The sequence below is a fragment of the Olea europaea genome, chromosome 2 (assembly GCF_002742605.1).
Source record: "Olea europaea var. sylvestris chromosome 2, O_europaea_v1, whole genome shotgun sequence".
Lineage (NCBI taxonomy): Eukaryota > Viridiplantae > Streptophyta > Magnoliopsida > Lamiales > Oleaceae > Olea > Olea europaea.
The window spans coordinates 22,249,452-22,270,106 of record NC_036238.1 but is presented as its reverse complement, the minus strand read 5'-3'; the positions used below and the strand labels follow the sequence as shown (position 1 = coordinate 22,270,106).

The window sequence follows — 20,655 nt, the reverse complement described above, 5'->3', positions numbered from 1 at the left end:
TTTTCCGTTAATTAAATACAAAAATACATTTTTCTTTCCATAAACAAGGATAAAATTGTCCTCACCCACTTCACCTTTTTTTCCCGCCATCAACTTAGTCCATAAGTAACAGTAGCAGCAACATGAATCTGAAAATACTTTAAATGATTAAGTTAAATAAAGAAAAAATATCGTGAACACATTATATTTCACAATTCCACAACTACTGTTGCTGTCATCTTGTGTCACTGGAAAATTTTAAAAAGACATATTAAATGGGTAGTCAATTTATAATGAGTCAATTTAAAATGAGCCATTCATCTTCTCCATTGAGCCAAAAAGAGCTATTCACCATTTTGGCTCATTATAAATTGACTACCCATTTAATATGTCTTTTTAAAATTTTCCAGTGACACAAGATGACAGCAACAGTAGTTGTGGAATTGTGAAATATAATGTGTTCACGATATTTTTTCTTTATTTAACTTAATTATTTAAAGTATTTTCAGATTCATGTCGCTGCTACTGTTACTTATGGACTAAGTTGATGGCGGGAAAAAGGGGTGAAGTGGGTGAGGACAATTTTATCCTTGTTTATGGAAAGAAAAATGTATTTTTGTATTTAATTAACGGAAAAACTGACGGAATATGGACGGAAGGACGTCCAGCGCAAAGAAAGGTTGAAATGAGGGCAAAAATGCCAAAAAATGAAAGGTATGGACGTTTTCCACAATAGACTTGAAAGGTAAGGACGTTTTGTGCCAATTACCCTTTAATTAACGGAAAAACTAACGGAATATGGACGGAAGGACGTCCAGCGCGAAGAAAGGTTGAAATGAGGGTAAAAATGCCAAAAAATGAAAGGTAAAGACGTTTTTCACAATAGACTTGAAATGTAAGGACGTTTTGTGCCAATTACCCAATAAAAAATGGTTATGCTATAAAGAAAGTTTGTCTGAACTATAACTTTACGAATCCAATCATTTCCTTATATAATTCACTTGTGCACAAGAGTTATGCGAATATTCGAGTAATTATTTACTTTGTTGCAGACAAAACCTGGTCTGAGTTCATATGCTGCCGACCCTCCGGCAGCTGCCAACTCTCTAAAACCGCTCCTCGAGGAAGCCGAGGATGTTGTTCCAACAGAGTTGCGTCCCGACACACCGGTTCGACTTGGGGTAGATAATTAATATATAACACAAGCTCTTTAACTCCATTATATATATATATATATATAAACACTGAAGACAATCTTGAGTTGAATATTTTATACAGGCAACTGCAGGTCTGAGGTTATTACAAGGAGATGCGGCTGAAAGAATTTTGGAAGCGGTAAACTGAGCCGGCCTGTTGGATTCTTGCTTATAATCATTGTTCTGATTTTCTTCTAACGATTAAAGTTTCGATATTTTTCTTCTAAAAGGTGAGAAATTTGTTGAAGAATGAAAGCACCCTAAAATACAGGGATGACTGGGTCTCCATTCTTGATGGAAACCAGGAAGGAACTTATCTGTGGGTAAGTTTATATCATCCACGAGCATTTGTCTTCAAGTACATGGACCAGTACTGATGCTTCTAAAGATGATAATTTATTTAGGACTAGCCTTAATTTGACTTCGTAAAAACCACAAATATTATTCACTTATTTTTACCAAATTATAATTTTAGCAACTAAAAAGAAAATCAAAATAAAGGTTAAATATGAGGCCATACTTATCAGCTATGATGCACTGAAAACTCTAGTGTTTTTATTTCGGGTCCATTTTGAGAATCAAACTTTTTTAAAACTCTCAAAAACATTTTTGTATCTCAAAAATAAGTTTTCTATTTATTATTATTATTATTATTATTATTATTATTATTATTATTATTTTTTTTTTTTTTTTTATTTTGAAAACTCATGCTCTATACATGGAAAATTTACGTTAAGAAATTCTGAAATTTTTGCTTAAAAAATTAATTATGGGCTTCGACTTAAAAGTAACTCAATTGTGGGCTTTAATTATTATAATAAAAAGAATTAACAGCGGTCGAGCTTATCGCACCGAACTTTCCTAGTGCAGTTTACATGACTGGTGTGATTCGCAAGCTATTACGTTAACTCGATGGTTTACCCAGTACGCACTCGAAGGGTAGCGGTTAGGGTTCCTCGTCATTAAAAAAGAAAAAAAAGGCCAGATTTTAACATAACCCAATTTTATGAACTATTTTATGTCCTGCTTTTTTCATAAATAATGTTTCAATGTATCGTATCATATCACATCACGTTTCTTTGTCATTTCCATTTCCGTGCAACTTAGCTAACTTAGCTTTAAGTAATGGGCATATAGTATTATTCAATTGTTATCGTTATTTGGCTGGTGAGTATGCAGGTGACCATAAACTATTTATTAGAAACTCTGGGAAAAAAATATTCTGAAACAATTTGTACAATTGATCTTGGAGGAGGATCCGTACAAATGGCATATGCTATCTCAGATGAAAATGCGGAAAATGCTCCGATGCCATCAACAAATGAAACATACGTAGAGGAAAAGACTTTCAACGGAACAAATTACAACCTCTATGTTCACAGGTTTATTTGAAAAAAATCTTTCGAAAATGTATAATGTGCAGCATGCTTTTATTGGATTTCCAACGTCGTATTTTGTAATATGTCTACAGTTACTTGAACTATGGTTCAAAGGCCGGTCGAGCTGAGATTTTTAAGACCACTAGAAACTCCACAAATCCATGCATTTTGGAGGGTTATGATGGTATACATTTACTTCGCCATGCCTGCTCTTGTTTTTCACTTCTTTTTTTTGAGTTTTTTCGAAGAAAATGACGCAAAATGTTGTCCTTTTAAGGTACATATACATATGGAGGAGTTGTATATAAAGCGTCAGCTCCTCCAACTGGCACAAATATGAAAAGATGTAGGGTATTAGCTAGGAAGGCTCTTAAAATTAATGCACCCTGCAAATATAAGAAATGCACATTCAATGGGATTTGGAATGGTGGAGGTGGAGATGGCCAGAAGAATGTGTATATGTCTTCATCTTTTTACTGGACAGCACGGGAGGTAGAATTTACTCTGGTAAAAATTATATTAATTTTTAATTCATTGCTAATTATGCAATTCTTTCTCCATGGATTCAAGGCTGGAATTCTAGAATCTGATGCAGTTGGTGGCATAATTCGTCCACTTGATTACATGGAAGCTGCTAAGCTCGTATGCGCAACTAAATTTGAAGACATTAAATCCAATTTTCCTAACACAGAAGATGACGATATACCATATTTATGCATGGACCTCGTATACCAATATACATTACTTGTAGATGGATTTGGTAAGTTACATTTTGAATATAACATTTTCATGTGGAGGAAGGTTTGATTAGTCATGTTTAATTTTTGTTATTCGACAGATGTGCATCCCCGAAAAAAGGTTACGGTGGTTAATAAAGTGAATTATAAGAATTCAGAACTTGAAGCCGCATGGCCCCTGGGATGTGCAATCGATGTTATGTCATCATCCGCGACGAAGAGATCAATTTTTGATGAATGAGTTATCATTCCTATTAAGAGTGCTGCAAGAATAATTGTCTCATGATAATAACGACTTTAAATTTCTACTTGTACTTGTTTCACTCATGTATTATGTCTAATATTCTCAATGATACTCAATAAGACTTGATGTCTCTTGATATAAGATTCTCATCATATAAAACCAAAATCACAAATAAATATGGTAGCTATCAATTACAAAATTCATTAATAGTAACATATAAAATATGGTAGCTTTCCTTATATTCTATCTTTTCTTATATTCCAATAACATCATCTCTCAAATTGATATTGTTTCCAACATCAATTTGCAATTATGAATGATGATGTTGACAATGCTCATGTCCACGAAAAAGAGACTCAAATCGCAATAACCAACTACGAAAAATAGTGACGATAAGAGACTCAAGAGTCAAGAACAACAAATAGTGCAAAAATAGCCAAGAACCATTTCAAGAACACTTCAAAGGCACTCCATGGAACTCACACCCCCAAGAAAAATTTTCAAAAGAAATTTACAAATTATGCCAACCACACACAATGAACTCTATCAGTTGAGAGAACTCAATCGAACACATAACTTGTGTTCCAACAAAAGCTCTAATAATTAATGCACCACCAAAAATCCAATAATATATCGTTGGCCAAAATGTTGGAAGAAATCTCACCGAACAGCCTATACCAAAAACTCAAAAAATGGTTCTCCTCTGAGAATCCAAGAAAACTATCAAAATACCTACAAGACTAGACAGGAGGAAGCTTTTGCTTCTCTCTCCATGAGAAAATCCAACCAAAAAAAGGAGAAAAAGATTCTAATGAACTAGCTCTGATTTGATACTGATATGGTAAGTTTGGTCATGCTCGATCATTTATCCCGACGATCGTTTTTAGATAAACTTGTGATTTCACATATGGAGTGCTCGAGCATATATTCCTTGGGGTATAATGCTCGACACTCCCTGTCTTGCTACTTTAACATTTTACGATACTTGTCCTCGAGCATAAGTAGTCCTCGTGTATATGTTCTCCTCATAGCCTACGATTGCTGACCCTTTAGAATTCCTATGTAATTGGGACTCTAACTCAACCATATACTTGACTCCCACAAGGATTCTATCCCAGACATAATTATGGCATTGGACCAATTCCTTCGCCTAATAGGACTTCGTTGGATAGAGATACCCAACTAGTTGAGTCCCACTTGGAGAATGTCGCTTACTACTATAAATACAGGACATTGGGTCATTGATCAGATACGTTCTCATTATTCTCCGGTTTATAGCCTCACACATATAATTCCCTTTCTGACTTAAACATCGGAGGGGCGACGAGAACATACCTCGTTGCCTTTGTTTCAGGTACCGGAAGACTACGATCGTGGTCAATCAAAATCATCAAGCTCAGAAAATCAAAAGGTACGATTTTTGGTAGCATCATTGGCGCCATCTATGGGAAACACTACCAAAAGCCATGGTTAACACACAATCAGACCTTCCTCCCGCAAGCTCATCCGCCCCCATCCCTCGTCCTACTGAAGATCAACTAGCTACTCAAGAAGAGTCGTCGGGAGTGCCCGCACCTCTTCTGGCGGTCGTCACAAACGAAGCCTTTGAAGAGCTCCGTCAGTAGGTGGCTACACTCACGCAACTGTTAAGTCAAAGAAATTCACATCCGTCACCAGCGCATGCAGAGCATGGTGGTTTTATGGCTGATGCTTGAGCTCGACCACCAAACCTTGCAACTGGTGGAGTAGGGACCTTGGGTATTCGCAATATGGCCTCAGGCTCGAGATCGGTCGCCATGGATTCAAGTGAGATTGCCCGAATCATTCAAGAAGGAATTACAGCTGGCCTGCAAATGAATGCTCGAGGGCCAATGGGTTTTACCCCTAACACTCCATTCACGCCGGAGATACTGTCATATCCCCTGCCCGACAAATTCAAATATCCTCGAATCAAAAAGAATGATGGGACGACCGACCCAATCAACCATCTCAATATATACACTGATGTCATGAATTTGTAAGTTGTGCCGGATCAAGTTATGTGCAAAGCCTTCCTGCAAACGTTGACTAATGCTGCTAGAGATTGGTTCTCGACATTGAAGCCCAACTTCATAGCCTCATTCTCAGATTTGGCTGATAAGTTCTCAGCCTTCTTTGTAAGTAGCAAGCGAATCAGAAAGACTGCGACCTCTCTCATACAACTTCGCCAAGGACCAAGTGAAACCCTACGAGGATTTATGACGAGGTTTAACAAAGAAAGACTTTAGATACCCGACCTTCACATCACAGCAGCTGTCTCCGCCCTCACTTACGCCATAAGATGTGATGCTTTCAAGATGTCCTTATCAAAGACCCCATCGCAGACACTGACTGAGCTTCTCACCCAAGCTGAAAAGTACATTAATATGGAGAAAACACTGAATCCAAGGAGACCTGGTCCTCCCCATGAAAAGGTCGAGAACAGGAAGCAACATGATCCCGTCTCCCGGCCAGAGTATCCTTAGGAAAAATGCAAGAATGGAGGTCCACCAGGGCCCCTCACCCGATTAAACACCTCCAAGGCAAACATCTTAATGGGGATCAAAGATATGAAAGAATTAAAGTGGCCTTCAAGAATGAACTCGCCCCCTGACACGAGAGATAGGAACAAGTATTGTGAATTTCACCGAGATCATGGGCATACCACGGAGGATTGTGAAGCTTTGTAGCGGGAAATCGAAGTTCTCATTAAAAGAGGACTCTTAAGGAATTACATTGATCATGATAAATGCCCAAGGAATGACTGTAACAATCGAAAAGTGCTCAACCCACTGCTGGGACCATTAATATTATCATTGGGGGCATAACATCTGGAGAAGACACAAATAGTGGGCGAAAGCAGTATGCCCACCAACATGCTCATATCCCAAGGGAATCCCGTGATAAAGTCAAAGACATCACCTTTGAAGCAAGAGATTTGGAAGGAATATCATATCCTCATGACGATGCCTTGGTCCTCTGTGCGGTTGTGGCTAACTTTGAAGTAAAGAGGATTCTGGTTGATAATGGGAGTGCAGCAAATATACTCTTGGAAGAGACTTTCGCCAAAATGGGGATCTTTCCCAAACAGCTCAAAGCAGTAAAAACTCCTCTACAGGGATTTGGTGGTAGAGTCATTATCCCTGAGGGCATCGTCGAGCTCCCACTTACATTAGGTTCTGGTAATACACAAATGATAGAGATCACACCATTCCAAGTGGTTAATACCCCAGTGGCCTACAACATCATTCTGGGAAGACCCCTACTGAATAAGATCCAAGCTATTGTATCAACTTTCCACCTGGCCATGAAGTTCCTTACAGATCATGGCATCGGAGTAGTTCGAGGAGACCAAACAGCTGCCAGACAGTGCTATGTTACTAGCATCCGAGGAATGAGTACAGACGTCATGCAACTTTTAGACTTCGAGCTCGAACCAAGGGATAGATTGGGCCCCGTTGAGGAATTGGAAGTGGTCGAGCTCGAGCACGGGAAAATGGTGACTATTGGTCGAGATCTCAAGGCCAGCCTCCGGGAGGAAGTCTTTAATTGTCTGTCCTATAACATCGATATTTTTGCCTGGAAGGTCGAAGATATGCCAAGGATAGACCTTGAAGTAGCAGTCTATAGACTCAATATAAGCCCAGGGGCCAAACTTGTTAAGCAAAGGAAGAGGCGGTTTGCGTCGGAAAGACGTGTAGTCATTCAGAAAGAGGTCGGAAAACTTGTAAGAGTGGGGTTCATAAGGGAAGTCCAATACCCCGATTGGCTCGCTAATGTTGTTCTTGTAAAGAAGGCCAGTGGTAAATGGAGGGTCTGCATTGACTTCACAGATCTCAATAAGGTGTGCCCTAAAGACAGTTACCCGCTACCCAGGATTGACAATCTTGTGGATAACACATCCGGACATAAGCTGTACAGTTTCTTAGATGCATTCTCAGGGTATCATCAAATCCTCATGGCCGAAGAAGACCAAGAGAAGACCTCATTCATGGCTGATTCAGCCATATATTGCTATAGGGCAATGCCATTTAGGTTGAAAAATGTTGGGGCAACATATTAGAGGCTCATCAACAAAGTCTTCACTGATTTGATAGGGAAGAATATTGAGGCCTATGTAGACGATATGGTGGTAAAGAGTAAGAAGGTAGAGCAGCACATATCCGACCTTGAGGAAGTGTTCGCCACACTATAGAAATATCGGAAGAAGCTCAACCCAGAGAAGTGTGTATTCGGTGTGGCTTCGAGAAAATTTTTGAATTTCATGATCACTCATCGGGGGATCGAAGCGACCTTGATAAGATACAGGCCTTGGCCATAATGGAATCACCCAAGATAAAGAAAGAGATTCAAAAGTTGACAGGTAGGGTAGCAGCCCTAAACAGATTTATGTTCCGAGCAGCGGACAGGTGCTTCCCTTTCTTCAAAGCTCTCAGAGGCAGCCAAACTTTTGAATGGAATGAGGAGTGTGAAAAAGCTTTTCAAGAGCTTAAACAGGCATTGGCATCCCCTCATATCCTCACTAAAACCAAAGCCCGGGGATACTTTGTTTTTGTACTTAGTTGTGTTACAAAACGCAGTGAACAACGTCTTGGTAAAAGAGGTAAGCAGAGCCTAGCAACCCATTTACTATGTAAGTAAAGTCTTACTTGATGCAGATACAAGGTACATTTTAGCCGAGCAGCTTGCCCTCGCCCTAGTAGTGGTAGCATGAAAGCTTTGACAGTATTTTCAATCTCATACCATTGTTGTGCTCACCAATAAGCCTCTGAGACACATCCTTCAAAAGCCAGACATCTCAGGCAGATTACTAAAGTGGGCAATTGAACTTGGGGAGTTTGATATAGAGTTCAAGCCCTGTCCGTCCGTCAAAGCCTAAGCTTTAGCAGACTTTATTACAGAACTCACCCCAAAGCCTCGGGGGCTAGGTGAGAGCTTGAGCACTACAACGGATGTTTGGTAAATTTTCATGGATGGAGCATCAAACTCCTCGGGCTCGGGCATAGGGGTCATCATAACGAGCTCGGACATGCTCGTGGACATTCAGTGTGCACTCAGGTTCAAATTCGAGGTAACCAACAATGAGGCAGAGTATGAGGTTGTCATCATAGCAATGGAACTTGCCATTAATTTCGAACTTGAAAACATCAAAATCTTTAGTGATTCCCAGTTGGTGGTGGGGCAGATTGATGGAACGTTTGAGAAGAAAGACGAGAAAATGAGCTTATACTGCTTAAAATTTCATGATCTCCGACAAAAATTAAAGAGGTGTGAAATTGTGAAGATTGCATGGGCTGACAACTGCAAGGCAAACGCCTTATCAAGGCTGGTGTTCATGGGAGTAGATGGACTTGACAGAATAGTACATGTCAGATTTGTGACTAAACCTAGCATCAATCAGACTGTAGGCGTCATGGATATTGATAATGAGCCATCGTGGATGGATCCAATAGTGGACTTCATAATACATGGCAATCTTCCAGAAGATCCTCGAGCAGCAAGAAGCATCCGGTCCAAAGCTCCAAGGTATTGCATGATTGAAGGAGTTTTATTTCACAGAAGCCTCACACTTCCATACCTCAGATGCTTTAAGCCTTCCGAATAATCCCAGGTCCTAGAAGAAGTTCATAAAGGAATATGTGGGAACTATCAAGGAGCTCGGGCATTAGCCTTCAAGCTCATAAGGTATGGATATTATTGGCCTACCATGAAGAAGGACGCCCAGGAATATGTCAAGAAGTGTGACAAGTGCCGGAGATTTGATAATATCATCCACTCTCCCGCAGAGGACCTCACTAGCATTAGTTACACGGCCTCGTTTGAGCAGTGGGAAATTGACATCCTTGGTCCCTTTCCAATAACTAGGAGGCAATTGAAGTTTGTGGCCATGGCTGTAGAGTATTTACTAAATGGATGGAGGCCGAGCCTTTAGCAACAATTTCAGAGCCTAAGTTGAGAACTTTCATTTGGAAGTCCATCAAATGCAGGTTCGGGATACCGAAAGTCCTCATAACTGATAATGGCAGGTAGTTTGACAATGCACAATTTAAAAACTTCTGTTCCAACCTAGGGGTTGATCACCATTTGACATCGGTTTCCCACCCTCAAAGTAATGGTCTTGCCGAAGTGACCAATCGAATTATATTGCAGGACCTCTATACAAGGATTGGAGATGCAAGAGGTTCCTGGGCTGATGAGTTACCCTTCATACTTTGTACATATAAAACGTCCCACAGAACCGCAACGGGGAAAACCCCATTCATGTTGGCTTTCGGTATTGAGGCCACCATCCCTGTTGATGTTAGGTTGCCTAGCCAAAGAAGACTTGAGCTCGAAGATGCAGAACGTACCACTGAACACCTCGATGTCTTGGAAGAAGTTTGTGATCAAGCAGTTTTAAGAATGACCTCTTACCAAGATAAAACAGCAAAGTAATTCAATAAAAAAGTGAGGACGTGGAGATTCAGAGCCGGAGACCTTGTGTTGAGAAGGGGCCGAAGCAACAGGTCATGTCCCGGGCAAGCTAGGACCAGTTAGGGAAGGGCCTTTGAAGTCATATGACAGCTTCAAGGAGGTGGATACAATTTAAGGGATATATCAGGAAGACCACTTCCAAGACCATGGAACGTCGAGAATTTAAAAATATATTACAAGTAACTTGTTCTTCCAGTTTTTAGCAATCAGGCCTGCGTGTTAAGGTTCACGTTTTCAGTTCTCAGGCCTGCGTGCCCAGTCTTATTTTTGGGTAGTCAGGCGTGCGTGCCAAGGTTCACATTTTTAGTCGTCAGGCTTGCGTGCCAAGTCTGTTTTTAAAGTATAATAAGAATTAAGCTATTCATCAAAATGTGATCTCACTACCAAAAACCTTGCCCCGAGTAAACACCTCAAAAGCCTTGCCCGGAGCAAGCACTTCAAAAGCCTTGCCCCGCACAAGCAACTCAAAAGCCTTGCCCCGAGCAAGCACATCAAAAGCTTTGCCCCACGCAAGCACCTCAAAAGCTTTGCCCCGCGCAAGCACCTTCAAAATCTTCTCCCGAGCAATAATGGAATGATGTTATGCTCGAGCTCATCACATTACTCCCAAAATGATTTCATAAAATTGAGTCCTCGAGATAAACATATATATATGCTCGAGCTCAATGCATTATTACGAAAATGATTTTATGAAATTGAGTCCTCGAGATAAACAAAGATATGCTCGAGCTCAATGCATTATTACAAAAATGGTTTTATGAAATTGAGTCCTCGAGATAAACATGTATATGCTCGAGCTCAATACATTATTATGAAAATGATTTTATGAAATTGAGTCCTCGAGATAATTTCCATGTTAAGGCATGACGTTAAACCGAGCTTTGATTACAGTTGTTGTCTTACAAATTACTACCTCGAGATAATTCCATATCTTAACTCATCGTTATGATCGAGCTTTAATTACAATTGTCTTACAAATTAGTCCTCGAGATAATTCCATGTTAAGGAATGACCCTTGGATCAAGATATTACCTTGATCTGAAACAACATGTGGATTATGTCAAGATTTTTTGAGCAGTTTACAATCCACATTCAGTCGTTGGGTTACATGTTAAAAGCATTATCGGTGTCATGATCGAGTTCATTACTTGGCAAAATTCCTAAACTAAACCATCGAGATATGACTTTAATGAAATATCGACGTTTGTTATCGAGCATAATGGAAAACAGACGACAAGATAAAATCGAGCATTCATTAAATCCAGCATTGATTTCAAAAATATTCTTTCCAAAAAAGCCCAAGACCGGGCAATGTACATGGAGAAATATAAACGTGGCGAGGGCCTAGGATATTCTATTCTTGGTCGTCCTCGGGAGCAGTATCAACATCCTCGAGCCCATCCTCATCCTCGACTGCATCATCGACTGTGTTGTCGGAATCAAACAGCTTGAGGGTCTCAGCTATGTTCGGGATCATTTTCAGCTCCTCAGGGGCAACCTCGGGCATCTTCATCCTGAAGAAGTCCCGGGCTTGTTTAAGGGCGTGAAGGTACGAGCCTTACGCATACTCGCCCTTCAGCCTATCCATCTCCTCGGACTTTTTAAAGTCCTCGATTGCTGAAGCCCGAGCCTCATCAAACTTAACCCCAAAATCCTTCTTGAGATGTTCAAGCTCGAGCTTTACCTCTTCGGCCTCATCCTTGGTAGTCCCCACTTCATCCCGAGCTTTCTTCAGCTCGTTCTTCGCATCCTTGCGCTCCCTCTGGAGTTGAGATCGAGAACCCTCGGCATTAGCAAGCTTCTTATCTCGAAGCTCCACAGCCTCGACCAACCCAGCCATCTTGTGGGACTCGTCCATCCTTTGTAGAGAAAAGCTTCAAGCGAGACTAAGTGTCTGACAACCAAAATCAAAAGAGGATAAGAACGGGAAAAATACTTAGCCGAAAATCATAAAAGGCAAGACACTTACCTTTAAGGTAAGGAGCTCGAGGGCCTTCATACCCTCGTCAAACTTGACGTTGCCTCTGTATTTTGCGACGATGCTCGGGACCAGATGGCATCGCTCAAAATCCTTAATGATTGAGGCAACAGGAGGAATAGAGTCATCCTCGAGATCAACAACCTCGGGAGTGACCCAGGAGGAAGTGGCTGCAATGGCTTCGGTGTCTTTCTAGGAGAACCCCTTGTCATCGAGGAAGAAGAAGGCTCGGATCTCGAGGCCTTGACGACTCTCCTGGACCCCGAGGAAAAGCATCAGTTGTGTATACCCGGGGCCTCTTTTTCCCCTTCTTCTAACCTGGAGCCCTAACATGTGGCTCCTTTGATTCCGAGCTCACTACTCGATGAAGAGCTGATGGATCAAAAGATATTTCTACACAAAAGAAGTATTAGGCAAGAGTTTATGATCGAGCATAATTCATAAGTCAACAGAAGAATAAATATCCTACACTCGAGGCCTTTCGCACACCCAAGATCGAGGATGTCATCCCTAAGAATATCATCTATATCATACACCAAGGGCTCAAGATCCTCTAGCATATGCCGATCCCTCTCTAGAGTTTCGAAGTAGGCCTGTCCCTCACAAAATTTTGCTGTATCCGGGATATCCCACAAAGGCCAAAAAGAGAGATCGGAATCCCGAGCTATGACATAAAACCACTTATCCTTCCACCCCTTCAGTGAACTAGGCATCCTCATGATCCTAAATGAACCTTGAGAGGAAAGATAAGCAAAACAAGTGAACCTAGGGAGCTGTTTAAGCTCGAAGACCATCCTACAAAGGTTGAGATAGGGGGTGATTCATAGGTATCTACAGGCGATGAAGAAATAGATGAGCATTTTCCAACAATTGGGCATTAATTGCCTCGGGCACATAGAATGCTCGACCAAGAAGCCTATAAATTAGGGATGCATGGGCCACCTGAACCCAGTCTTCAAAGAGTCCCTAAAAATCACAAACTCACCTTTCTGTGCCCTATTCATTCTATCCTCGGGGTCGGGAGACCTACAGTCATTGTAGGGCATGAGCCCATATTCCCTTGCCGCCTGCATAGTTAGTTGTTCTTTAAACGTATATTGGGTGTCGGGAAATGTAAGCTCGACAACATCTGGCTCCCTAGGTCGAGCATCTAAAGGAACAGCAACAGGTATTAACTGAGCCCTACGGTCCTCAGAATCGCCCGAACTCTCAGATCCCCAATCACTCTCAGTGCTCGACATATCTCTTCGATTTAAAACTAAAGAAATAACTTAAAAGTCCAGAGCCATACCTCAAGGATCCCGATGCCCAAACAACAAAAGCTATGTTTATAGCTTGACCCCGACCTTGCACTTGAAGATTCAGAGAGAGTAAAAAGTGAAAAATGAATAGGAATGGGAGGTATTTATAGGACCTTGGGAGGAGACCAAGGGTCAAATCAATCTCAGCCTTTAACCCACACCACGTGTCTCCCATCCAGGAACCCCTCACTTGTTATTGGAACAGCTCATGCTCTTACTATTTTCACACAAACAATTCCTCAAGAAAATTAAAACATCGACGACATCACTTATCAGCAAATCGAGCTCTATGCATCTCGCACCTTGGCTTAACTTCCTTAGCCAGATCCCAGGGTCGGTTGCACGGGGGCCAGTGACATGGCAAGTTTGGTCATGCTCGATCATTTATCCCGATGACTGTTTTTAGATAAACTTGCGATTCCACCTATGGAGTGCTCGAGCGTATACTCCCCGAGGTATAATGCTCGAGCACTTCCTGTCTTGCTACTTTAACATGTTACGATACTTGTCCTCGAGTATAAGTAGTCATCGAGTATATATTCTCTTCATAACCTACGATTGTTGACCCTTTAGAATTCCTATGTAATTGGGACTCTAACTCAACTATATACTTGACTCCCGCAAGAATTCTATCCCAGACATAATTATGGCATTGGTCCAATTCCTTCACCTAATAGGACTGCGTTGGATAGAGATACCCAACTAGTTGAGTCCGACTAGGAGAATATCGTTTACTACTATAAATACAGGATCATGGGTCATTGATCAGGTACGTTCTCATTATTCTCCAGTTTATAGCCTCACGCATATAATTCCCTTTCTGACTTAAGTATCGAAGGGACGACGAGAACATACCTCGTTGTCGTTGTTTTAGGTACCGAAAGACTACGATCGTGCTCAATCAAAATCAACAGGTATGATTTTTGATACCATCAGATACCATATCAAATATGCTCAGTGATATTCAATGAGACTAGATACCTCTCAACGTGAGAGATCCAAAATCACAACTAAATAGGGTAGCTATCAATTACAATATTTATTAATGATAACCAAAATTACAAATAAATATGTTAGCTATCAATTATAATATTCATTATGGTAACCTATTAAATATGGAAGGCTCTTTTTTCTTTTTCTTTTTTCTTTTTTTTTTATTTTATTTTATTCCACTGACATATTGTATTCTAAGAGGGTCTTAAACTCTTGTCAATTTGCCACTTTTGTGCTGTCGTTGAGGTTGGACATGCAAAATTTCCTTGTTTAGCTCACTTACCCTAGCAGTGACTTGATTAAGAAAACTAAAACATTTTCTAGCAGAGATAGGAATGGTTTTTCCTACAACCTGAGGAAGAAAACAACTCATAAAACTTTGATACCTAATCCTAGGTTCTTACAACGAGCTAGAATGGGAGATGGGAGGAAAGGTAAACATTGCGAACCCACCTCACATAAATCATTAAATGTTTAAGCTATACGAATTCTCAATCTAATGGTTATTTAAATTTTAGAGTGTGAGTACTGGCGGACGGGGTGGGAGCAGTGGCCTCAGGAATTTGGCAAAAGAATAAAATTAAATTGTGCATTGCTTTGTTTGAAAAGGAAAAATAAAAAATAAAAAATTCATTGGTATTGCCTGGCCGTTTGCTTGCGTAAATTAACAGACTCTATATATATATATATATATATTTGCAATCTTTGTTGCAAATGCGATTAACATGTCATGCCAAAATAAATTTAGCACAACCCCTATCTTGATAGTAACATAAGAGTAACTTTTGTGTAATCATCGCTTTGTGCTGGAAAAACATTACACGGCCAATAAGCAAAAGAAGGAAGTGGTAATCCGTAAGAATCAACAGACAACAATATAATTCTTTCATTATAGAATAAAACTATTTGTACAGAAAAATTATATAGGGCAGTTTGAAGGTGCTAAGATGAGAGCATCTTATTGGCTATTTTAACTTTGATTCTTGTCCAAACTTCAATGAAATGTTTTTATTTGGCATTATATAACTCCATCTAGCAAATCTGTCCTACATATATCATTGTTGTTTATTATATCATTCGTCGTATATGTATATAATGTTTTACATACACATGATGTAATGAGATTTGATTAAATCAGAATTTCTTCAATCAAATGAAAAAAATCACACTCTTTTGACATCTCATCTATATGTAAATTAGTATGTAGCTTCATTATATACAAGTAACATTACTCTTATTAAATTATGATCTGGTCTGCATACTGGAAACAAGACATTTTCCAACATACTTGAATGTTGACAAGAAGAAAATCAGGACAAAATAACAAATGACCAAATAATATAAGATTTACAAATTTGATTACAAATTCTCCATGTTTAAACTCTTGGGTACCTCGTAGGCATTTGACCTACTAAGTTGGTGCACTGCCCTGTTGAATTCTTAATGAGAAATAGAATAGGTTGTTCCAGCTCAATATTGTCTAGAGATGGCGGATTTCATTTCATTCCTTATGGTTTTTTATAAGTGTATTTTGTACACTTATTTGGGCCTTTATGATAAAATATTTATTAAATATTTTGATGAATTATGGCTTAATTCTATGTGTATAGTTACAAATCGACCTAAATAGTAGAATTGGAGAAATACGGTGAAAATGAGCTCAATTGTAAGAAATCGAGTTCAAAGACTAAAGTGTAAATATTCAATAGTTGTGTCGGATCTGGCGATAAAGATTCGAGAGTACGATAAAGATTCGAGAGTGCTAAGGGTCAATTAAATGAGAAAAGATCAATGGGAGGAAATATGGTGAAAATATTATCACACATCAATTTTCAACTGCAAAAGTTATGTTCTAAATTTTTAGCCTCAGATTGAAACCCATTTTTAGCATAGTAAATATTTGGATTTAAAAAGTGATATATCTAGAAGAATTGTACACCTTTGAATTAGTTTTCTAACAAACATTGAATTGCTTCGATCGAATATTAATAGAGAAAGTTATAATAAAGATACTGATGACTATTTAGAGATAAAGCCGTTCGCATGCCCTGGTTTGTACTAGGCTCACACTCGGCCTCTTGGATTGCGTAATGCTCAAAATGCCCTTAGAGGCTCGCGCCTTACTCACAGCCAGGCGAGTGCCTAGTTGATTTCTGGAAGAAATATTTTATTTCCTATTTCTTGGTTTGGCTATATATGGAATGGTATCTTCAACATCTTTTATAACCAAAAGGCAAGGTCCACAACTAGGGTTGTCAATGAATTGGATTTTGATCCGAATCTGACAAAATTAATGGAAAATGAATTTAGGGTCTCAGTCCGATAACTCGATCAAGACCCGAATCTGATAATCCGTTAACCAAATGAATCAAATATAGATATAGGTCAATCCGATCCCATTACAACTCAATCTGATTTATTATAATAATATAATATATTTTATCTATTATCGCATAATTTATAATACATAAATTTTTTTTAAACATGTAGTATATTTTACACATAATTTCAAACGATATATAATATTAGATAATAGTATAATATTGTTCATTGAAGTATTTGGAGATTTTTAATTTTTATTAATTAAAATAAGATAAAAATAATAATTAATTTATTTTATAAATTAAACAACCAAAGGAGACAACGGTTGGAGTTGTTTTCATTATTCCCAAGTTCTTACTTCCCACATCGAATACTCACTATAATATCACAAGATTTGCAATCTACAAATAATTGGGCCAAGAATTGAGTAAAAAGCTATCTAGTCTTTTTAATTATAGGCCTTTGTAGTTGAGAAATATAAAATTTTTATCTTATTAATTTTTTCTATTTTGGATCGGATATCTAATAACATAGCAAATCGGATATGGATTTAACAATCAAATATCCATCGAATTATCAAATCGAATGATTATTCTTATCAGATTGAATCGAGTACGAACAAATCTAATCCATATCCTATTCATTTGCAGTTATATCCACAACGTAAAGTACATTATTTTTTTCATTGAACAGAGGCTAGTAAGAGGCGAAGAAAAGTTTTACAACATGAATTGAAAATTAAAGACTCAGATTAAAGTCATTTGTTGAAGACATTGAGTTTTTAAAAATTCTAGTTATTTCATACGGATGATGTCTTTCCAATATCTTTTGCACAACTAATCAGAGTTGAATGTGCATTACACATTATTCTGAAATACTTTATAAGTGCAGTAAAACTAATAGTTGGTACCAATTTGTCAGGAGGATTGGATGAGTCTCAAACGAACTAACAAAATAAAATTTAGATTAAAAATTTAAGAGAATTGTACTCTCAAAATTCAACTTCAATAACTCAATTTTTTTGTGATAATGAAATACTACAAAAAAAATAACCTTTTTATACATTTGGTATATAAGAATTAATTGTTAGTACATGAATTTAAACACCTATTAAAATTCGTAGATACGTGAATAGAAATAAATTCATCTATAACAACTCTAAATTCTTGTAAATCAAGATTCATTAAGTCAAGATTAATGTGAATGTTAATTAATTGAGAATCAATAACACGAAATTCATACGTGACAAGGATTTTGTAATATTTATTACGTATTGAAAAACAAAAAGTAATGTATTACTGAAATAATTGAATTGTAGTAGGGTTAAAATCGTCTAAAAAATAATTCTCATTTAATATTTAATATTTTATAGATTTGAATACAATAATGATAGCTAAACTTCGTGTTGTATTGGATGAATGATAAAATCTATTGATTGCTATTTTCAATTCAAATGTTAAGTATTTTAATGAATTCTTATGTTTTTATCAGTTATGCATATTTATTTCATTGTTTGAATGTCTGATCATCATTTAGATTAGGTCATGTTTAGGATATGTTTAATATATCCTGAAAATGATTATTAATGGATTGTTGATTGGCAAGAACACTTGAAGATCATTAAAATACACATTTAAGAATAGGAAATAGAAGTCAATGGGTGAATTCTGAAATGCAATCCATTCATCTCATGAAACCAATCTTTACATATTATAAGCTTAAGTTTGAATAAATACACACAAAAAAAAAATAATAATAATAATAAATCAACTCTTTTGTGTTACAAACATTGAATTTGATACAAAATAGTGAACTATAGTTAGCAATTATTCTTCGTGGGACGATAAATCAACTCATCACATTACTACTAGTCTACGATCCCAAACACAGATAGATTTTGTCCGACCAATTTTATATAGACTGGTATCAGAATAGACTGAACGAGACCTTAATCGATGCATATGCCTATAAGGTTTTCGTCGCTGATTGTACCCATCGTCTCTCTCTCTTTCATCATTTCCTTTCAATTTTCCCTCATTAATTTCTTCATGTTGTACTGCCTTTGGATCACCCTCTTTTATTTTACACTCTGGGGGAACAATATACACAAAGGAACCAATTGGGATATCATTTAATTCCAAGACAGGTTCCAATATTCTCACAGCTTTATTCATTGTTGGCCTGGATTTAGGATTGTGGCTCAAGCATTGAAAAGCCAAAGCAGCCACTCTCTTGGCTCCTTCAAGTCTTGGATCCATTATTCTGTCTAGCTTATGAGGATCCTTCAAAAAAGGCCTTGCCCATTTCACCAGATTCCGCTCTCTAGAAGGACGGCTATTATCCATAGCTCGTTTCCCAGTAATTAATTCTAACAGAACCACTCCGAAGCTGTAAACATCATTCATCGTTGTCAAGTGGCCTGGAAGAAACAAGTTTTAGAGTCTTATTTTCGTAAAAATCCAGTAAGGGAATTTCTCTGTAGATGAAATTGGGCTATGACACAGCTTATTTTTTGGAAGCATTGAGATTTGTTTAGGCAAAATTCACAATAGCGACAAGGAGAATGGATGTGGTGCGACAATTGGCCTATTTTATGTGAGATTGTCTTCAAAGTAACAACAATTATTGCGTATCTTACCAGTCATAACATATTCGGGAGCAGCATAGCCATGGGTGCCCATAACACGCGTTGAGACATGGGTTTCATTTTCTTCAGGACCATCCTTTGCAAGTCCAAAATCAGAAAGCTTAGCAGTATAGTCCTGGTAAATAAACAGAGATTTTGATTCAATAATGATAAAAGAAGGCGAGGCATAAATAAATTTGGACCAAGGGAAGATGAAAATTTACAGTGTCTAGCAGTATGTTTGAAGTCTTGAAATCCCTATATATCACAGGTTTATCTTCTCCGTGAAGAAATGCTAGGCCTTTCGCAGCACCAACCACAATTTTTATCCTCGTCAACCATGGCAATGAACTAGTATATCCTGCATTAGTTAATGTACATATAATCTTTGCCTTTTCATTAAGATGGAGTCTTACCATATTAACTAAAGATGGTAAACTTACTTCGAAATAATTGATTTTCCAGGCTGCCTCTAGCCATGTATTCGTAAACAAGAAGCCTGTGCTCATCCTCACAACAATACCCAATCAATTTCACGAGATGGGGGTGCCTTAATTGTCCAAGAAGGACAACTTCAGTCTACAAACATAAACAAAAAACGACTACTATTATATTATGCAACGGGACGAAAATAGTGAAAAGTAAAATAAAATTCAGGAGACTGATGAGTTTCTCACCATCCACTCCTTATGGCCCTGAGTGCCACCCAAATCAAGTAATTTAACAGCAACAGGCTGAGCCTCCAGTCCTGGCCTACATTTATCATCAACGAACCCTTTGTGCACTGGCCCGAATCCACCTTCACCAAGAAAATTACTTGATGAAAAGTCATGAGTAATCTGTTTAAGTTCCGCCAGAGTGAAAATGTGAAGATTTGATGCAATGACAGAATTAGAGAGATGATCACTTGCGGGATCACTAATATCAGCAAGTGATAACCTTCGGACAGAATCTTGTTTCAACACATTACGTCTGAATTCTTCTGAAGGCAGGCTCTTGGCCTTGAAACAACTGAGTAGCAAAGATTTCCATGAAATCTTAGGAGCCATAATAATATTTTATGATAACTTGTGAGAAATCTTCAATACATCAAAATTTGCAGGTGTCTGTCTATTATATAAGACAATAAAATATGGAGTTGGCGGCCGGGATTTCTGATGATTAAAATCCTATGTTTCCCGTCCGTGAATATAGAAATCTACGAGGTTTGGAGGAACATTAATAAGGTTGTGTAACGCTGAAGGTTCCTCGGACTTTCTCAAAGTTGTTGGACTGTACAGAGAAACGACACCGTCCATGCCATGACCTTGAAATGAATAATAAGAAATGACTCTACGAACCGCGTATCAACTTTTTTGTGGAAGATTGTAAAAGTAGCCTCGTGTTTTACTTTTTACTTCAAAAGCCA

General features: G+C 38.3%; 3 protein-coding genes and 1 long non-coding RNA gene across 4 annotated transcripts in view; 3 read left to right on the top strand and 1 right to left on the bottom strand.

Moving 5' to 3' along the window:
* Positions 1-3,676, top strand: part of LOC111366769 (apyrase-like) — a 9,325-nt gene extending 5,649 nt beyond the window's left edge. The window contains exons 5-9 of the mRNA XM_022987468.1: positions 2,355-2,557; positions 2,647-2,738; positions 2,832-3,046; positions 3,125-3,314; positions 3,393-3,676. Of these exons, the coding sequence (XP_022843236.1) occupies positions 2,355-2,557; positions 2,647-2,738; positions 2,832-3,046; positions 3,125-3,314; positions 3,393-3,532 (840 nt within the window). The 3' untranslated portion in view covers positions 3,533-3,676. The remainder of the gene's footprint in view (positions 1-2,354; positions 2,558-2,646; positions 2,739-2,831; positions 3,047-3,124; positions 3,315-3,392) is intronic.
* LOC111366775 lies at positions 936-1,533 on the top strand. The gene is made up of 3 exons (XR_002697696.1): positions 936-1,160; positions 1,258-1,314; positions 1,406-1,533. It is a non-coding gene; the product is annotated as an uncharacterized LOC111366775 (long non-coding RNA).
* A 2,432-nt stretch (positions 3,677-6,108) lies between the features above and the next one.
* On the top strand, positions 6,109-7,616 carry LOC111373818. The gene is made up of 2 exons (XM_022996401.1): positions 6,109-6,229; positions 6,394-7,616. Exons 1-2 carry the CDS (start codon positions 6,109-6,111, stop codon positions 7,614-7,616), a joined length of 1,344 nt encoding a protein of 447 aa, XP_022852169.1.
* Positions 7,617-18,399: 10,783 nt separating this feature from the next.
* Positions 18,400-20,420, bottom strand: LOC111376136 (serine/threonine-protein kinase RIPK-like). The gene is made up of 5 exons (XM_022999068.1): positions 19,925-20,420; positions 19,691-19,826; positions 19,472-19,608; positions 19,260-19,383; positions 18,400-19,040 (listed from the first exon to the last, which is right to left on the bottom strand). The coding sequence occupies exons 1-5, from the start codon at positions 20,294-20,296 to the stop codon at positions 18,478-18,480; spliced, it is 1,332 nt and encodes a 443-aa protein (XP_022854836.1). The 5' UTR covers positions 20,297-20,420; the 3' UTR covers positions 18,400-18,477.
* Positions 20,421-20,655: the final 235 nt, after the last annotated feature.